General features: G+C 35.5%; 1 protein-coding gene across 1 annotated transcript; it reads left to right on the forward strand.

Annotated features, from left to right (window-relative positions):
* Nucleotides 1–1,587: 1,587 nt before the first annotated feature.
* On the forward strand, nt 1,588–10,478 carry LOC129883343 (kinesin-like protein KIN-12B). The gene is made up of 16 exons (XM_055957991.1): nt 1,588–2,100; nt 2,704–2,841; nt 3,031–3,114; nt 3,238–3,363; nt 3,470–3,529; nt 3,616–3,669; nt 3,755–3,847; nt 4,510–4,605; nt 4,874–5,019; nt 5,823–5,972; nt 6,150–6,279; nt 6,390–7,655; nt 7,738–7,836; nt 7,920–8,072; nt 8,180–8,980; nt 9,961–10,478. Exons 1-16 carry the CDS (start codon nt 1,789–1,791, stop codon nt 10,270–10,272), a joined length of 4,020 nt encoding a protein of 1,339 aa, XP_055813966.1. The 5' UTR covers nt 1,588–1,788; the 3' UTR covers nt 10,273–10,478.
* Nucleotides 10,479–15,718: the final 5,240 nt, after the last annotated feature.

The following is a 15,718-nucleotide window of genomic DNA, read 5'->3' on the forward strand; positions in this document are numbered from 1 at the left end:
ATCCATAATTAGGGAGGCGTTCATGCCCTGGCAAGGTATGGACGGACGTGGCAACAACGTCTGATTATTGTACTATCGCCGGCTCATAGGTGATGGTTGTCGGTTAAGAGAAACTCTCATTTAGGTCTTGATAGTGCTCTGAGTCAGTTGAGTTGAGTGGTTTATGAGTTAGTCCCGTCTAAACTATTCTTGTTAGACTTAGGACATTTGAGTGAGTTGTCTTATATTTATATATATATATATGTATGAGTTGAGGTGTTGAGTTGATGTTGATGTCTTCTTGATGTTGTTTCCTCCGGCCATTTTACATACTCGTACATTCCATGTACTGACGCCATTTGGCCTGCATCGTTTTATGATGCAGCGACAGGTACCAGAGATCATCAACCGACGCCCCGTTGAAGATCCACTTACACTCTCAGCTAGTCGGTGAGCCCTCCTAGTTTCCGGAGGATGTTGAGTTCCTTGTATAGTTTTGTTGTTGTCGTTTCCTTTATCTTGATTGTTGGTAGCCATGGGCTTGTCATTGGCACCTTCTAGACTTTGATAGAGGCTTCATAGACTAGAGTGTGGAAAAGTTGGACTGTTATTTTGAGGGGTCCTATTTTACTTGTTTTGTTGAGTTGAATATGTTTGGCCTTCGGCCCTGCAATGTGGATAGTATGCTATGGTTGACCCCTCCTTTGGGTGAGTGTGATTGAATGATGAAGTGACTGAATCAGGTGGTTTGCTTGAAGGTCAGAAATGGCTATCAAGTGCCGGTTACGTCTAGGGTACCCTCCCGGGGCGTGACACATGGAAAGTAGTTAGTGTCTTTTCTAACATGTCCTCCTCATTTATAGTTTCCCCACATAATTTTAATTGGAAGTTATTCTAAATACAGCAGAATTATACTCAATTACAGTTTTAAAATTTTGAAACTGTAAGTGCATCCACTCATAACGAGCCATTGGCAATACCGTTGCCCTGAGGTGGTCATACCTCCTTTTTAAATCTTTCCACAATTCAAGTGGATCTTTCACTGTCAAGTATTCAACCTTCAGACTTTCATCTAGATGATGACGAAGAAAAATCATAGCCTTCGCTTTGTCCTGACTTGATGCTTTATTTCCTTCGATTATAGCATCACCAAGACCCTTAGCGGTAAGGTGGATTTCAGCATCAAGTACTCATGACAAATAATTTTTGCTAGAAATATCAAATGCCACAAACTCCAATTTTGACAAGCTTGACATGATGAAAATTAATTTAAAAATAACAAAAACAACAAAAATTAAATTTCTTCAATAGATATACCTGATATAGAAGTTAATTTTCTGGAAAAAAAATTAGAGTTTCGTACTGATAACGTATTATAAAATAAATTAAACTTAGCAAAAAAAAAGGAGAGAATAAGATAAAGAAAGAATTAAGATATATTGCAGTATCTATGTTGTTTTTTCAATTGTCAAACTTTGGTGATTTATAACCAAAAGAAAGAGAAAATTAGTGGACAACTTGCCCACTGAAACGTAAATAAAATGGAGCAACAAGTGGTCATATGTATATACTTGCACTTCCCACTTTCTTTCTAACACCAATACATTTTTATCAATATTCATTTCATGTTCGAATCCTACCCCTTGAACCGTTCGATCAAAATCAACGGCTCAGATAGTTTCATGTAGCTTTTTACCCCTTCTTCTTTCCATTATTTCAATTCAAATCTCATCATTTCTCCCAACGGCTAGTTTTCTTTCTCTGTTCTTCCTTAACCCTAACCCAAAATCCACCATTTCTGTACAAACAATGAAGCATACAGTACAACCAAGAAGCACAATCTTAAGGGAGAATCACGAAGCAATGTCGAGTCCAAACCCTAGCTCTACTAGGCAGAAATGGCTAACGCCACCGCCGTATCGGAAGAACAAGTCGTCGAAAGAGAATGCCCCTCCGTCAGATCTGAATTCGTCACCGGCTGTTCCCGGTATGAAGATGATGAAGAGTCCGTTACCTCCCAGGCACCCGAATTCTAATCCTTTGAAGCGGAAGCTCAGTGTTGAATCCGCTGGTTCGGAGATTGGCGCTATTGCTGCTGGATCTTCTGACTCTGGAGTCAAAGTAATTTCCGTGAAATTAAAATTTTTTTCGGTTGAACGATGAATTGCAGTTTTTGAATTTGAATTTGAATTTGAATTTGAATTTGTTGAAGAAAAATCTAATTAGACTGAACTGCTTTATCACTAAATTTTTATTATTTTACCATTTCCGTATTTCTTACTCTTAGTGTTCTATCACTACTTATTGTCTCGTATGACTATCCTGCTATCGATACTGCTTGTGTTTCATAAATGTTGTGTTTTTTCCCTTTGAGCTGAGGTAGGGTAAGGTTTATAGGACTATACTGGGTATGTTGTTGTTGTTGTTGTTGCTTTATCACTAACTTGATTTTTCAAATGATGGTGGAAGCCCTAAAGAACTAGCACATTTGATCTGTAAGATCAGTTTACTTGAACAATATGATAAAGATAAGATGATTAAGATAATGGAAGATATGTTTCAGCTTGGTAGTTGTTTTCATTGATAGAAACATACACGACTTTCTGGTATCATGTTTTTGCTTGCTGTTTACTACAATCTGTGTACTTTGGTTTCTGTCTCTAACCTATTCTGTTTGTGTGAAGTACTATAATTTGTGAGCTTATGATCCGGCAATGATTTTAGGTTATAGTGAGGATGAGGCCACCAACCAAGGATGAGGAAGAGAGTGAAATTGTTGCCCAAAAGGTGTCTAATGATTCTTTGTCAATATCCGGACATAGTTTTACATTTGACTCTATTGCTGATGTCCAATCAACACAGGTAAAGTGAAATGTTTTGTTTGTAGGGGAGATCAATTTGATCAAGTACTGCTTAATAATTGAAAAGAAATGTGTTTGATTCTTCCTTGTTGATTTGGATGTTTGTACTTAATGTACTTGAATTTGATAGGTATTCCTAGAAGTAAGATATCAACTAATGTGATTGATTCTGCTTTGTTTGATCTTTCAGCTAGATATATTTCAGCTTGTGGGAGCTCCTCTTGTTGAAAATTGCCTCGCTGGGTTTAACAGCTCAGTATTTGCTTATGGACAGGTAGTTTTAGCCTTATGTTTTGCAATATGCTAAATATAAACTGCAGGATGTCAGATATTCTATTGTAAAGTATTTTGCTGACATGATGTCCCCTTAATGGTTCATATGACTTGGATTAATCAGACTGGTAGTGGAAAGACATATACAATATGGGGACCAGCCAACGCCTTGTTGGATGAAAACTTGACAAGTGATCAACAAGGCTTAACACCACGTGTTTTTCAACGACTTTTTGAACGAATTGAGGAGGTGATATTCTGTTGTGTCTCTTATTCTATGTATGTTACTTTTTTCCAGTTTTGCTGTTGTAGGCTGTACAAAAATTATGATCGTAGTGAATTCATTTCCTCTGCAGGAACAAGTCAAGCATTCTGACAAACAGCTTGCGTATCAATGTCGGTGCTCGTTTCTTGAGGTTAGGCAACTTAACTGATTCCATTGCATGGTGAATAAGGTCCTTACATAACTCTCCCTAAGTTCTTTAGTACTCATAACTTGCAGATATACAATGAACAAATCACTGATCTGTTGGATCCTAGTCAGCGAAACCTCCAGGTAGAAGGAAACTAACATACAGCGATATTGATTCATTATCTAATATCTGAGAATGCTATAGTAATATAATTTATTCACTTTTCAGCTAAGGGAGGATGTAAGAACTGGTGTCTATGTTGAAAATTTGACCGAGGAATGTGTTTCTACCATGAAGGATGTGACAAAGCTTTTGATGAAGGTTCAGACTGCAACCTTTTCTTATAACATTGTATTGGACAGAAGAATATTGCATTCACATCTAGGTTAATTGTGATAAAATGACCAAGAAATGATAATTGTTGTGCAGTAAATATTTCACTTTGGTGGGATCTTCTGCCCCACCATTGAAAGTTGAGACTAAATATTTGTCACTACCTTAGATATAGTGAAATGTCCATATCTTATATTCTATTTCAGAACAATGGGGCTAACCTTAGGATTCTTTTTCTCCACAATTTCTCACTGTTGTGATTTCCTCAAGGAGGAAGTGGAAGAGTCTTAGTTTCCCAAAACTTAATGCCCTTGCTTTGTTGAACCTCGCTGCAGTTTGTTGGTGTCTTTTTTTTCTCTTTGTTCAATGTTGTGCTTCACATGAAAATAGAGGGGTAACATATTTTAATTTTTCATCATCTCTCTTCTTTGAAGTTCCTGTCCAGTAACTGTGAAAAAAATCTCTGGGTTTCAATCTGTGTATTTGTTAAAGTAAAGCCAGTAATTGAGCAAGTAATATCTGAGATCAGTGCCACATTTTCTCATCTGTATTCTTCTTCTGTTTCTTTTACTTTTATTTTGGAGCTGCCTCCTGAAGATGACCTGATGTACTTAGAAAAGCTAATAGAACTTGCTCAATGACTATTGCAGGGCTTTTCAAACAGGAGAACTGGCGCTACTAGTATAAATGCTGAGAGTTCACGTTCTCACAGTGTATTTACTTGTGTTGTTGAATCACATTGCAAGGTAATAACTTTTCATGTTCTTATGACTATCATCTGATCTATAATGATCATACAGACCTTTTACCATCCTTTATTACAATAATCTGATCTCTATAAGAAATACTAACTACCAAGTTGTGCATGGTCGTCTGTTCTTGTAATTTTTTGTTTTACAAAGCAGTTTTGTGGATGTGAGAGTGCATGGAATGACTTGCTACCTTCCCAGTTGTTCCTTGTTTTTGAGATTTGAAAATGTTTTCTGTTGATGTTATGTAAAATTTTATTTTCAGAGGATGGTCGATGGCTTAAGCTGCCTAAAGTCAAGTAGGATAAATCTCGTCGATCTTGCTGGATCAGAAAGGCAAAAGCTAACTGGTGCAGCTGGAGAACGCCTGAAGGAAGCTGGGAACATCAATCGCTCCCTGTCACAGCTGGGGTATGTTCTTAAGTTGGACAAATTCTCTGTGGCTTAGTCATCTACTCATAAACATGCACTTCATATTTCTCATTAGCTAATTGGATGAAGAAGAGAAGAACTTGGTCCATAACGAGTTTTACTTCATTCAGCAATCTTGGCCTTGGCACCATTGAATTTTGTGTTACTATGTGTGTGCCTGGCTGGTTATACTAAAAATCATTTATAAGGACTGACTTAGGTTGACCATTTTGTGTACTAAAGGAACACTTCTGCTCCTTCGTATCTCCTGCCAAGTTATACAGAATAGCAAGAGACCACCGTATCTTTTTATCCAAAGATACGGTAAAATAGTGAAGCTTAGGCTTCCTTTTTTTGTAAGAGTTTTGCAGAATTTCAATTCTTGTCATCTGTAGGGTGTCAAATCTGTAATTTGTTTTTCTCTTGTCATTATATTTTCCACGGGCAACTCTACCGAGGACTTGACCCTAGATAGGAAGGAGTAGAGGACGCGTATTAGGGTAGAAGGTTAGTAGGGGGAGGAAAGTAGTGGAGGATTAGCGTATTGTGTTGTAGACTTTTCTATTAATTGCTATGCTGTCTTTATTGTTTCTTATTTTGTTACTTGGGTTTGAGGCACTTGAGCCGAGGGTCTTTTGGAAACAACCTCTTTACCTCCTCGAGGTAGTGGTAAGGTCTACTCACACTCTACCCTCCCAAAACCCCACTTAGTGGGGTTCCACTGGGTATGTTGTTGTTGTTGTTGTCATTATATTTTCAACCTTCACTTCTGATTACACTATTTTTCTTTTTGAGATTTGCAGGAACTTGATAAACATTCTAGCAGAAGTTTCCCAAACAGGAAAGCAACGGCACATTCCCTATAGAGATTCCAAGTTGACATTTTTGTTACAGGAATCTCTTGGTGGGAATGCAAAACTTGCAATGATATGTGCCATTTCTCCAGCACAGAGGTAGAATCAGAACCATACTTTCCTCAATTGTATTTCATTCTCATAAAGTTTACATTTCAATTTCTTTAACTATTTGTAAAGTTCCCCACTCGTGGGATTACACTAGGTGTGTTGTTGTTGTTATTGTATATGTAATTGTTGATAACTTTGAGTCTTTTACTCTTCTTGATAATGCAGTTGTAAGAGCGAGACTCTCAGTACCCTGAGATTTGCCCAGCGCGCAAAGGCAATCAAGAATAAGGCTGTTGTCAATGAGGAGATGCAAGATGATGTAAATGTCTTGAGGGAAGTAATACGACAGTTAAAGGCAAACACCTAAACCCATTTTTTGTTAATCTGTCTTAATGATTGGCTGGCGTATTCCTTGCCTTATGAGTCTTGGTGGAATGAATGGCCTCTTTTCCTTTCTCTTTACAGGATGAGCTAATAAGAGTGAAGGCCAATGGATCTCAAGCAGATCAAAATGGAAATTATTCATCAGGGTGGAATGCACGTAGAAGCTTAAACCTTTTGAAATTCAGCCTCAACCGTCCAATGACATTACCTCCTCTAGATGAAGATGGTGACACAGAAATGGAGATTGTTGAGGAAGCTGAACTATTAGGTCTCCTGCCAGAAGGAAGTAAAGAGCTTGGTATCTTGCGAAAAACTCTTTCCAAGAGTTCCTTGGTTGGTCGGTCTGAAGGATGTAACGAGGAAAAGCACAGCTCATGCAAGGGAGAGGAAGGTTCTGAGGATGCAGACGTCACCATGGAGGAAGAGGTACTTGAACAAGTTGTCCAACCTGCAAACAAAGTTATTCATGGTGCTGGGCTGCAGAACTTGGAAAATTGTTCGATGGCTGAAGAATCAATTCACCAAAGTTGCGAAGAAGAAAATGTTGAGGCTGGTTTGAAGAAATCCATGTTGAAGAGGATTGAAATTGATTGTCTTCCATCACAGGCCATTAATTTGCTCAATCAAGGAGTAAAAGGGGAACTGGTAGAAGAAATAGCTTCAGAGCAATGTGAAGGCTACAATGAAAGAACTCCTGAAAACTCTTCTAAATGTTCAAAGGGTGATGAAGCCTGTAGAGACGTTAGTGTAGTTACAAATGATATATCTCCTATTTTGAAATCTCCCACTCCAAGTGTTTCACCAAGAGTTAATAGCAGTAGAAAAAGTCTAAGGACATCATCAATGCTGAGTGCTTCTCAGAAAGATCTTGGAGAGAGTAAGCTGAATGCACCACATTTTTCCTTCGCAAAGCCTTCGAACAGTATTTGTTTGGACTCTCAAGCTAATCAGAGAAATAAAAGTTGTTTTAAATCGACTGGACATTTAGCTGCTAGTCTACATAGGGGACTTGAAATTATAAGTAATTGCCAGAGTACATCTTTGAGGCGGTCCTCATTCAGATTTTCTAGCAAACCTGCTGATATTAGAGCAATTATTCCAGTTGCTAAAGTAGATGTTGGGGTCCAAACTAGTGTTACAGATGATCAGACATTTGGAGGGTCAATTTTCTTGTGTAGTAAATGTAAGGCAAGGAATTCCCAGCAAGAGCTTAAATACGCCAATGATGGCTCAAACATGCAATTGGTTCGTGTCAATGAATCACAGTTGGTACCTGCTGATGGATCACAGTTAGTACCTGCTGATGGATCACAGTCCTGCGAAAAGTTCAAGATTCAAGTACCCAAAGTAAGTTTGAAGATTTTATGAATTGTTTGGCTTTTTTGCTTTTGTACTCTTTCGTTCTTATTTCTGTGCAATATTTTTACAGGCAGTAGAAAAAGTATTGGCAGGAGCAATACGGAGGGAGATGGCACTTGAAGAAATATGTGCCAAGCAAACTTCTGAGATCATGCAACTCAACCGCTTGGTAGGTTTTGGTTGGTCAATTGAGCAACTTGAGACATTCATTATTTCCTTCATCTATTTGACATGTATTGCAACCAATGGCAGATTCAACAGTACAAACACGAGCGAGAATGCAATGCTATTATTGGCCAAACACGCGAGGATAAGATTGTTCGTCTTGAGAGCTTAATGGATGGAATTTTACCAACAGAGGAGTTCATGGAGGATGAATTGTTATCACTTACTCATGAGCATAAGGTATGTGTCTGACTTGAACTTTGTCTATTGATATGTACAATTTTCCCTCTTGCCATACTTGTCTAATTTATGACTTGAACAATACATGTCTAATTCGTGATTTTCAGCTTCTGAAGGAGAAATATGAGAATCATCCAGAGATCTTAAGCGCAAAAGTTGAATTAAGAAGAGTTCAAGATGAGCTGGAACAGTATCGAAACTTCTTTGACTTGGGTGAGAGGGATGTTTTGATGGAGGAGATTCAGGATTTGAGAATCCAGCTCCAGTTCTATGTAGATTCTTCACCGAAGCCATCCAAGAAAGGAGGTTCTCCTCTGCAATTAGCTTATCCATGTGAGTCAAGTGAGCCTTCGCCTTTATCCACTATTCCAGAGTCAAATGAGGAGAGTGCTGCACAGAGACTTGAAAAGGAGAGGATTAAATGGACCGAAACAGAGAGTAAATGGATTTCTCTAGTAGAAGAATTGAGGTTAGACTTAGAAGCTAGCCGCGGCATGGCTGAAAAGCATAAACAAGAACTTGATTTGGAGAAGAAATGCTCGGAAGAGCTGAAAGAAGCAATGCAGATGGCTATGCAGGGACATGCACGCATGCTTGAACAGTATGCTGAACTTGAAGAGAAGCATATGCAATTGCTTATAAGGCATAGGAAGATCCAAGATGGTATAGAGGATGTCAAGAAAGTAGCTGCAAAGGCAGGAGTAAGGGGTGCTGAATCTAAATTTATCAATGCTCTTGCTGCAGAAATTTCGGCTCTAAAAGTAGAAAGGGAAAAGGAGAGGCGCTATTATAGGGATGAAAATAAGGGGCTTCAGGCCCAACTGAGAGACACTGCTGAAGCTGTACAAGCAGCTGGTGAATTGCTTGTGCGGCTTAAAGAGGCTGAAGAAGCTATCACAGCTGCTGAGGTGAGTTTTTGGGATCAATTGTTTCCTAGTTTCGCTTTATTCTATCAGTATGTATTTTCTTGTCATTGCAACACCACCGCTTGCTTTCCCGGTTTTTTACAGTCAACACTCATTATGATGCTACTCCTTGATCATTATATAGTTCCTATATGTCTTTCTTTCCACCTATGATCCCATCTTCTTTTACTTCTAATTCCAATTCTACATAAAGGGTCTCGCATTTGCAATGCTTTTGTGTAAATATATCCCTGTAATTTCAAGGCTTGCCGTGTAGATGAGTTAACACATCTTTTATAAAAATATTTACCAAATGCTGTGAGGAGTGTTTGAACTAACCTCATTGCAACCAGGGTTAGATACAGACACGTCTTGCTTTGGTCTCTTAACAAGGAAACAGTTCTTATTGTCTTCCACTTTCTCCTCGAAACAAGGAAACATTTCTTGTTATAATTTTACCAAAACAGATGACACTCTTCCTCTTACTTTAGACATCATCATCCCTCTAGTTCTAGCTCACCTCAAACAAGTATTTGCAATCAATATATAACCTGATGTTTTCATCTGAATATAGATATTATTTTCTATTGTTTTGATCTCCTACAAACTCTTTTCTACAGTTATATATCTTTCATGTTTTTCTTGAAATTATTATGGCTATGTCAAATAAGCATTTGGATCTGTTTTATGTTTGCTTACTTGGTCCTCCAGAAGAATGTCCATACTCATTGACTGTGGATAATGTAGTACTTCCACTGGATGTGGAAATAGGCTATGTTGGCTTGAGCTATTAGTGTCTAACAATTAATTGTGTTGTAGATGTACTCTAGGTGACGAATATTTTGAACCTTGCTCTTCATGATATATCATACGAGACTATAGCAGCTCATAGTACCATTATTTGTTTGTCCTGAAGCACGTTACTCTTCTTTTGGATATGTTTTGTTGGCCAGAGTTCTCTAATAGGTTCTAATGTTGTGCAGAAACGAGCTATTGAGGCTGAGCAAGAAGCTAACACAGCTTACAAACAGATTAATAAACTGAAGAAAAAACATGAAAAGGAGATCAACAATTTGAATCAGCTACTCAAAGAATCCCGCCTGCCTAAAGACAGATCAGAAGTCATTGATAATTCCGAGACAACAACGTATGATGCAAGGGAGATTAATAATGGAGGAGGTGATCAGCTGAGCAGAGAAGAATTTGAGTCATTTTACAGTAGAGAAGAGGAGGAGGACTTATCAAAATTAGTAGAGCCCTCTTGGTTCTCTGGATATGATAGGTGCAACATATAGACTAGAAATGTGTGATGTAAAGGTTTGTTGTATGTACCAATAATAGTGTGTTACATAGTTTTGGAAAGGTGTAGCTTTTCTCTTCAAATTTCAATGATAGGAAATTGTCTCACCAATTGTGAAAGGAACAACTTAATCTATCAAGCTCTTTGTATCCATTCCTACAATTGATCAATAGGCATAACGATTGGTTTCTTTTTGTTCAATGGTTCAAAAATACTGTGTGGTGTTCTGTTCGAATCCAATTGGTTGCATCTTCCAATTTCATTAAGCAAAATGATATGTTTTTTTCTCCTCAGTCTCAGATATCAACATGATCTTGCTTGCATACTTCTGATGTAGGCTTAATACAAGTGTTGGATTCAAAAGTCATCCAAAGGTACATTTCATTCTCTATAAAGCTTTCCACCATTTTGTTAAGGATCCATACCCTTGTTTACTACCTGTTTTATCCCAGTTTTGAATTGGTATAGTAAATTATATGCTGTCAATCTTTTCCCTCCATATATCTTTGGCAAGTCCATATTGAAAATAATATTTGAGATTATATTTTTTTCTACGCAACATTGAAAATCATATGCTGATGTTGTAGGGGCGTGTGGAAGGTATCCATTTCTTTTTCTTTTTTCAAAAATTTGGAATGTGCATTATTTGGATAGATGGGACCTAGAAGTAGAGACAATAGGAACAGTAGAAAGATACCAAGAATGAACATGGATGTTTACTAGTAGCTTAGATCATTTATTTGCTTGGTTTTGGTGTCAAGAGGATAGGGGGCAATCTTCAAGTGGCTCAGACTAGTATGCCCATTGCATTTTTTTGTATAATATTTAGAAGCCAAGAACAGACAGTCCATTAGTACTTGGTAAAACTTTGGCATCTTTGTTGATATTGTAGTCTATCATATCATGAGACCATTAAACAAGTAGCTTGTGGGATTGTCTTCTCTGACATGTAACTCTCCCTACTTGTGGACCATTTCTCTCTCTTTTTTGCACAAACACTTCTTTTTCACTCATATACAAAAGATAGGAAAGATACCATGTAGCCTCTATTCCCTAGCCATATATTAGCCATGGAATTGTTGTTGGTTCCATTATTGCTTTCATAATACCAACATTCAGACCAGCTCGTACGCATCTCGAATATTTCAAGGAGTATATGTTGTGTTTCACCTCGCCCCAACAAGGCAGATAAGATGAAATCAACTAAACAAAATCGTTTGTCTAAACAAGTTCGTCCAGTCAAACATATATCTAATTATTTAAATGATTTAATTGTCGATATATTTCTTTAGCCCATTTATATGTGATTAAGAAACACCACTTGTGATATCTAAGGGTATATATATATATATATGTTATCCTAAACCATAATGAGATTATATATGTATGTATATAACCATTTTTTCTACTTTTGTTATAGGAAGGGATAGGCTCCTCCTTCAATAAAAATCAATGGGGCAAATGGTGAGGAAAATGACATAGTATAGATGAAACCTACCATTTTAAACAGGAAAGGGAAATGGAACAGTAACATGGGGCAAGTCTTTGTGGTCCATTATAGATATACTGTTTGTTTAAATACTATATCTAATTTGGCCCAGGGAGAGAAACAACTCTTTGCAAAAAAGAAAATATAAATTACAAAAGAAAGTGACTGTTTTTCTGTGGCTACAATATTTTTCTTATTTTTACAATTTACCAAAATGGAAAGATAAAATACTGTCTACTTTTTGCACCATGGACTTTGGTTTGGTGGTAAAAGTGTAGCGTGTGATGTATGGGTCAGGCCTACGTCATGGATCAAAACCCTGCCATAAACAAAAGCGGAAAAAAATAACAAATTGTCTTTTTTTTTCTGCCCTTGTAATTTCATTATCAAGAAGTTTCATATTCCATGAAGGACAATGGTTATTTTTCAATTACATGTTTGAAAAGTGTTTGGTGGGTGTTATTTCTACTACAAAAACCTTGTATTTAAGTAGAAAAGGGTAAATGGGGTGGTCCATTAACCCCTAGTTTCGAGGTGTGTCAATGGCCGTCAATGTTTCTCAATTATATAAAAAGGAAAAAAAATGTAGGTATGAGAATATTTATTCAGATTCCCCTATCTTATTTGATCTTTGATTATAAACATGATTTACAAAATCGAATTCAATAATGCTATTGTTAAAGTAGTACCTAATGTCTTATTAGAGTAAAATGTGCTTTTAATAAAAGTAGACTTTGACAATAAGCAAATCACTTAGCTATAATCCAAATCTATGTACTTGATATAGACACATTTTAAGTAGAAATCTTGAGATATTCTTTGAAAGATTACAATAGATTTGATGAAATGAGGATGCAAAAGATATAGTTGGTGAAAGCAAAATGATGAAGTTGGTTATTCAATCTTCACAATCACAGCCTGCTTTTTTATTTAATTATCAGAAATTTGCTGCTTAATTTGAAAGAAAGAGACATAAAGTGAATGGAAGGTATGATATATACAGCATGATAGGGAAAATTATATTGACAGCCTGGTAATTGGACCCTCTTCCAACCCACAACAAGGACTTAATAATCCAACTATAGTACATATATTTTTATTTTTCCATCCAACATTCAATATTCATATTGAGATCTAACTAAATTTAATTTATGTCGGAAAGTTCTATATCAAGGTGTAAAATATTTTCAAACAAAAATGACTCACCAACATGGGTTATGGTGAAGTGGTGGAACTGCTTCACCCTTAACCAGAGGTCTTGGATTTGAACCCTGATATAGAAAAAAAAACCTATTGATAACGCCACCCCTGCATGGGTCCTGCAGTGCGTCATCCGGATTTAGTCAGGTCTCCACAAACTCCAAACACCGAATGAGAAATAAAAAAAAATGACTTTATACTCAAAACTCGAATATGCAACATCTGACCAAGGATGAAGATACTTAACAGTACCCCATCACAACCCGTTGTTGATATATATATAGTACATATATTTTGAGATATTTAATCAACATATTAGTTATCCAGGTTTTAAAATACTTAAATTAGTATGAGGTAAATAATAATAATTACCATGATGGTATTTTCATTTTCTTTTTGTGGTCATTATATTTTTACCTTGCCCAATTAACGAACAAATATAACATTTGTAGCATGAGATTCACTGTGAAGTCAAAAATTTCGTTAATGATATTTAAGATTTAATAAATATATATATATATATAAAAGTAATTTTGATCTATATATTTTATATAACTTCTTGATGAAAAGGTGTCTGCAAATGTCACAGTCTTAACCCCCCACCCCAAACCCTACCACCCTTATCTCAAAAAACAATTTGGTTGATCGACAATCTTCAACTATAACAAATTCAATCAATCCCTCTCAAACTATCTTCCTTTTATTGTGGACCCTAATTTTTCGTTATGTCCGGAGTTAATTATGGAAAATGCTATTATTAAAAATCTATTCATGCAGTCAAAATCTATTATTCTTATTTCTTTTTTTTTTCTTTGTTCATGATTTTAATAGGTTTGATATGATCAAACGTTATTTAACAAATAACTGAAATCTTTTTTTTCACCAACCAAATTGACTTTATTGAGGACTAGTAATAAAGGAAGATTCATGTATCTTATTTTCCAGAAGTATCTTTCAAGTGTTTGAAAAAAAATAAAGAATTAACCTAAGTCACAGCTCATTCAACTGCTTAAACTAAAAACTATCGATAAATATATAATATATGTATATCAAGTAAAAAATAAATAATATATTTGATCAGTTATTTATATAAAGGAAGGAAAATACAGAGGAATTATTTATATTACATATTTATATAAATCAAATAATTCTTTTTAAAATAAAATAGATTTTAGAACAGCCTCCAAAAACAAGCTATATGGCTGAAGATTTCTTTTTGTTGGTGTTTATAAGATGTTAGTAAATTTGCTGACAACTTTTCATGGACAAAAAAATATTAAAGCATTTCTACACATCTGAACTCCACTACTTCTTTTCTCTTCTTTTATGCTTTTTCTACTTATCCATTTCTTTCTGCATATTCATATTATGGTTCCGATTAATTTAGTTTCGTGACATATAAGGCATGGGGCAAAGTAGAACGTCAAACATGAGCTCGATTATATTCAGTAATTTTTATTCAAATAGTATATTATATAAAACTTATAAAATTGAAATTCACCTCCAATAAAATTCAGAGGAAGCATTCCTACCATAATTTTCTTCAAATTCAAGATTCGAAGATCGACGGATTCAGAAAATATGTATTAAAAGAATCACTAAATATTTGACTGTAAATCTACGCACTGATTGGGGGAGAAGTGAGGGCTAGCTAGCCTCCTCTCTACACTTCGATCTCCTTATTAGTATATAGTATTATTTAGTAATCGCATAACTTCCTCTTTTTTTTAGTGTTTATTACTGTTTGTTGCTTCATTTACTTTGTATTTTATTATTTTATCGCTGATTTCTTCCTTTGTTCTGAGTGAAGGATCTCTGCATACATCTTATTCTCTCAAATTCCACTTATGAAATTACATTGAATATATTATTATATTTAATTATAAAATAATTTTATTGTATGTTAATTTAAGATCACTATAAAAACTCATAAACTTCTCTTTGTCCATAAATTTAAACCCAAAACCTTTCATTAATAATAATAAAAATAAATAAATCATATCTACATTACAATCCTCTATATCTCTTTGTTTCTTTAACTAAAATTATCTTATTTTTTCCATTGTTTGTTTCTTTAAAGCAGAGGGAATTTTCAGGAAAGTCATCTGATTCCTTCGCCAAGTCAGAACATCTCCATTGCCAACCTGGTTTTACAATGTTGTTTCTTATTTCTTTTATATATTATATATATATTAATAATTGATGGAGTTGGAATTCAAAATATTTAAAAAGATAAGGGGATTCAATATGCCATATATACATAAAAATAATTAATTTTAACTACGTATAAATAGTGTGATTTTCTATCAGCCCTACGTACCTTGCTAGCTCTACTCCTAATCCTATTTCATTTGCGTCATAACTAGAGCCAAGAATTTTTTGAAAACACTCTCTATCTCTGTAAGGTGAAAGTAAAACTTACTACGTTTTATCGTGTAAGATTATATTAGCTCTGTTATTGTTATAGTTGTAAAACTGATGGATTATTGTGAAATTTAGTAGTATAAGAGTAAAATTTAAGGAGATTAATAAGTAGAGGAGCTTTGGATTCCAGCTGAATTGCACTAAAAAGACATAATTCTTAATCAAAACAACTGGACTTAAACAGACACTATTTGTTTTTGTCCCCACTAACAGCTGTTTTCTAATAAGAACAATCCTATCTTTTCCACAACTCACGCTAGTTAAGGTTTTTTTAATCATTTTTCCAATTTATTTTGACCCCACTTTATGATTATGACATCTTTTTCAA

This window comes from Solanum dulcamara, chromosome 3 (assembly GCF_947179165.1).
Source record: "Solanum dulcamara chromosome 3, daSolDulc1.2, whole genome shotgun sequence".
NCBI lineage: Eukaryota > Viridiplantae > Streptophyta > Magnoliopsida > Solanales > Solanaceae > Solanum > Solanum dulcamara.

What these genes read in the sequence shown, in the direction of transcription:
- LOC129883343 (XM_055957991.1), top strand. Translation starts at nt 1,789, where the DNA reads ATGAAGCATACAGTACAACCAAGAAGCACAATCTTAAGGGAGAATCAC. An exon ending in CGCTCCCTGTCACAGCTGGG is followed by an intron (nt 5,020 to 5,822) that starts GTATGTTCTTAA and finishes TGAGATTTGCAG; the next exon opens with GAACTTGATAAACATTCTAG. An exon ending in TCAAGATTCAAGTACCCAAA is followed by an intron (nt 7,656 to 7,737) that starts GTAAGTTTGAAG and finishes ATATTTTTACAG; the next exon opens with GCAGTAGAAAAAGTATTGGC.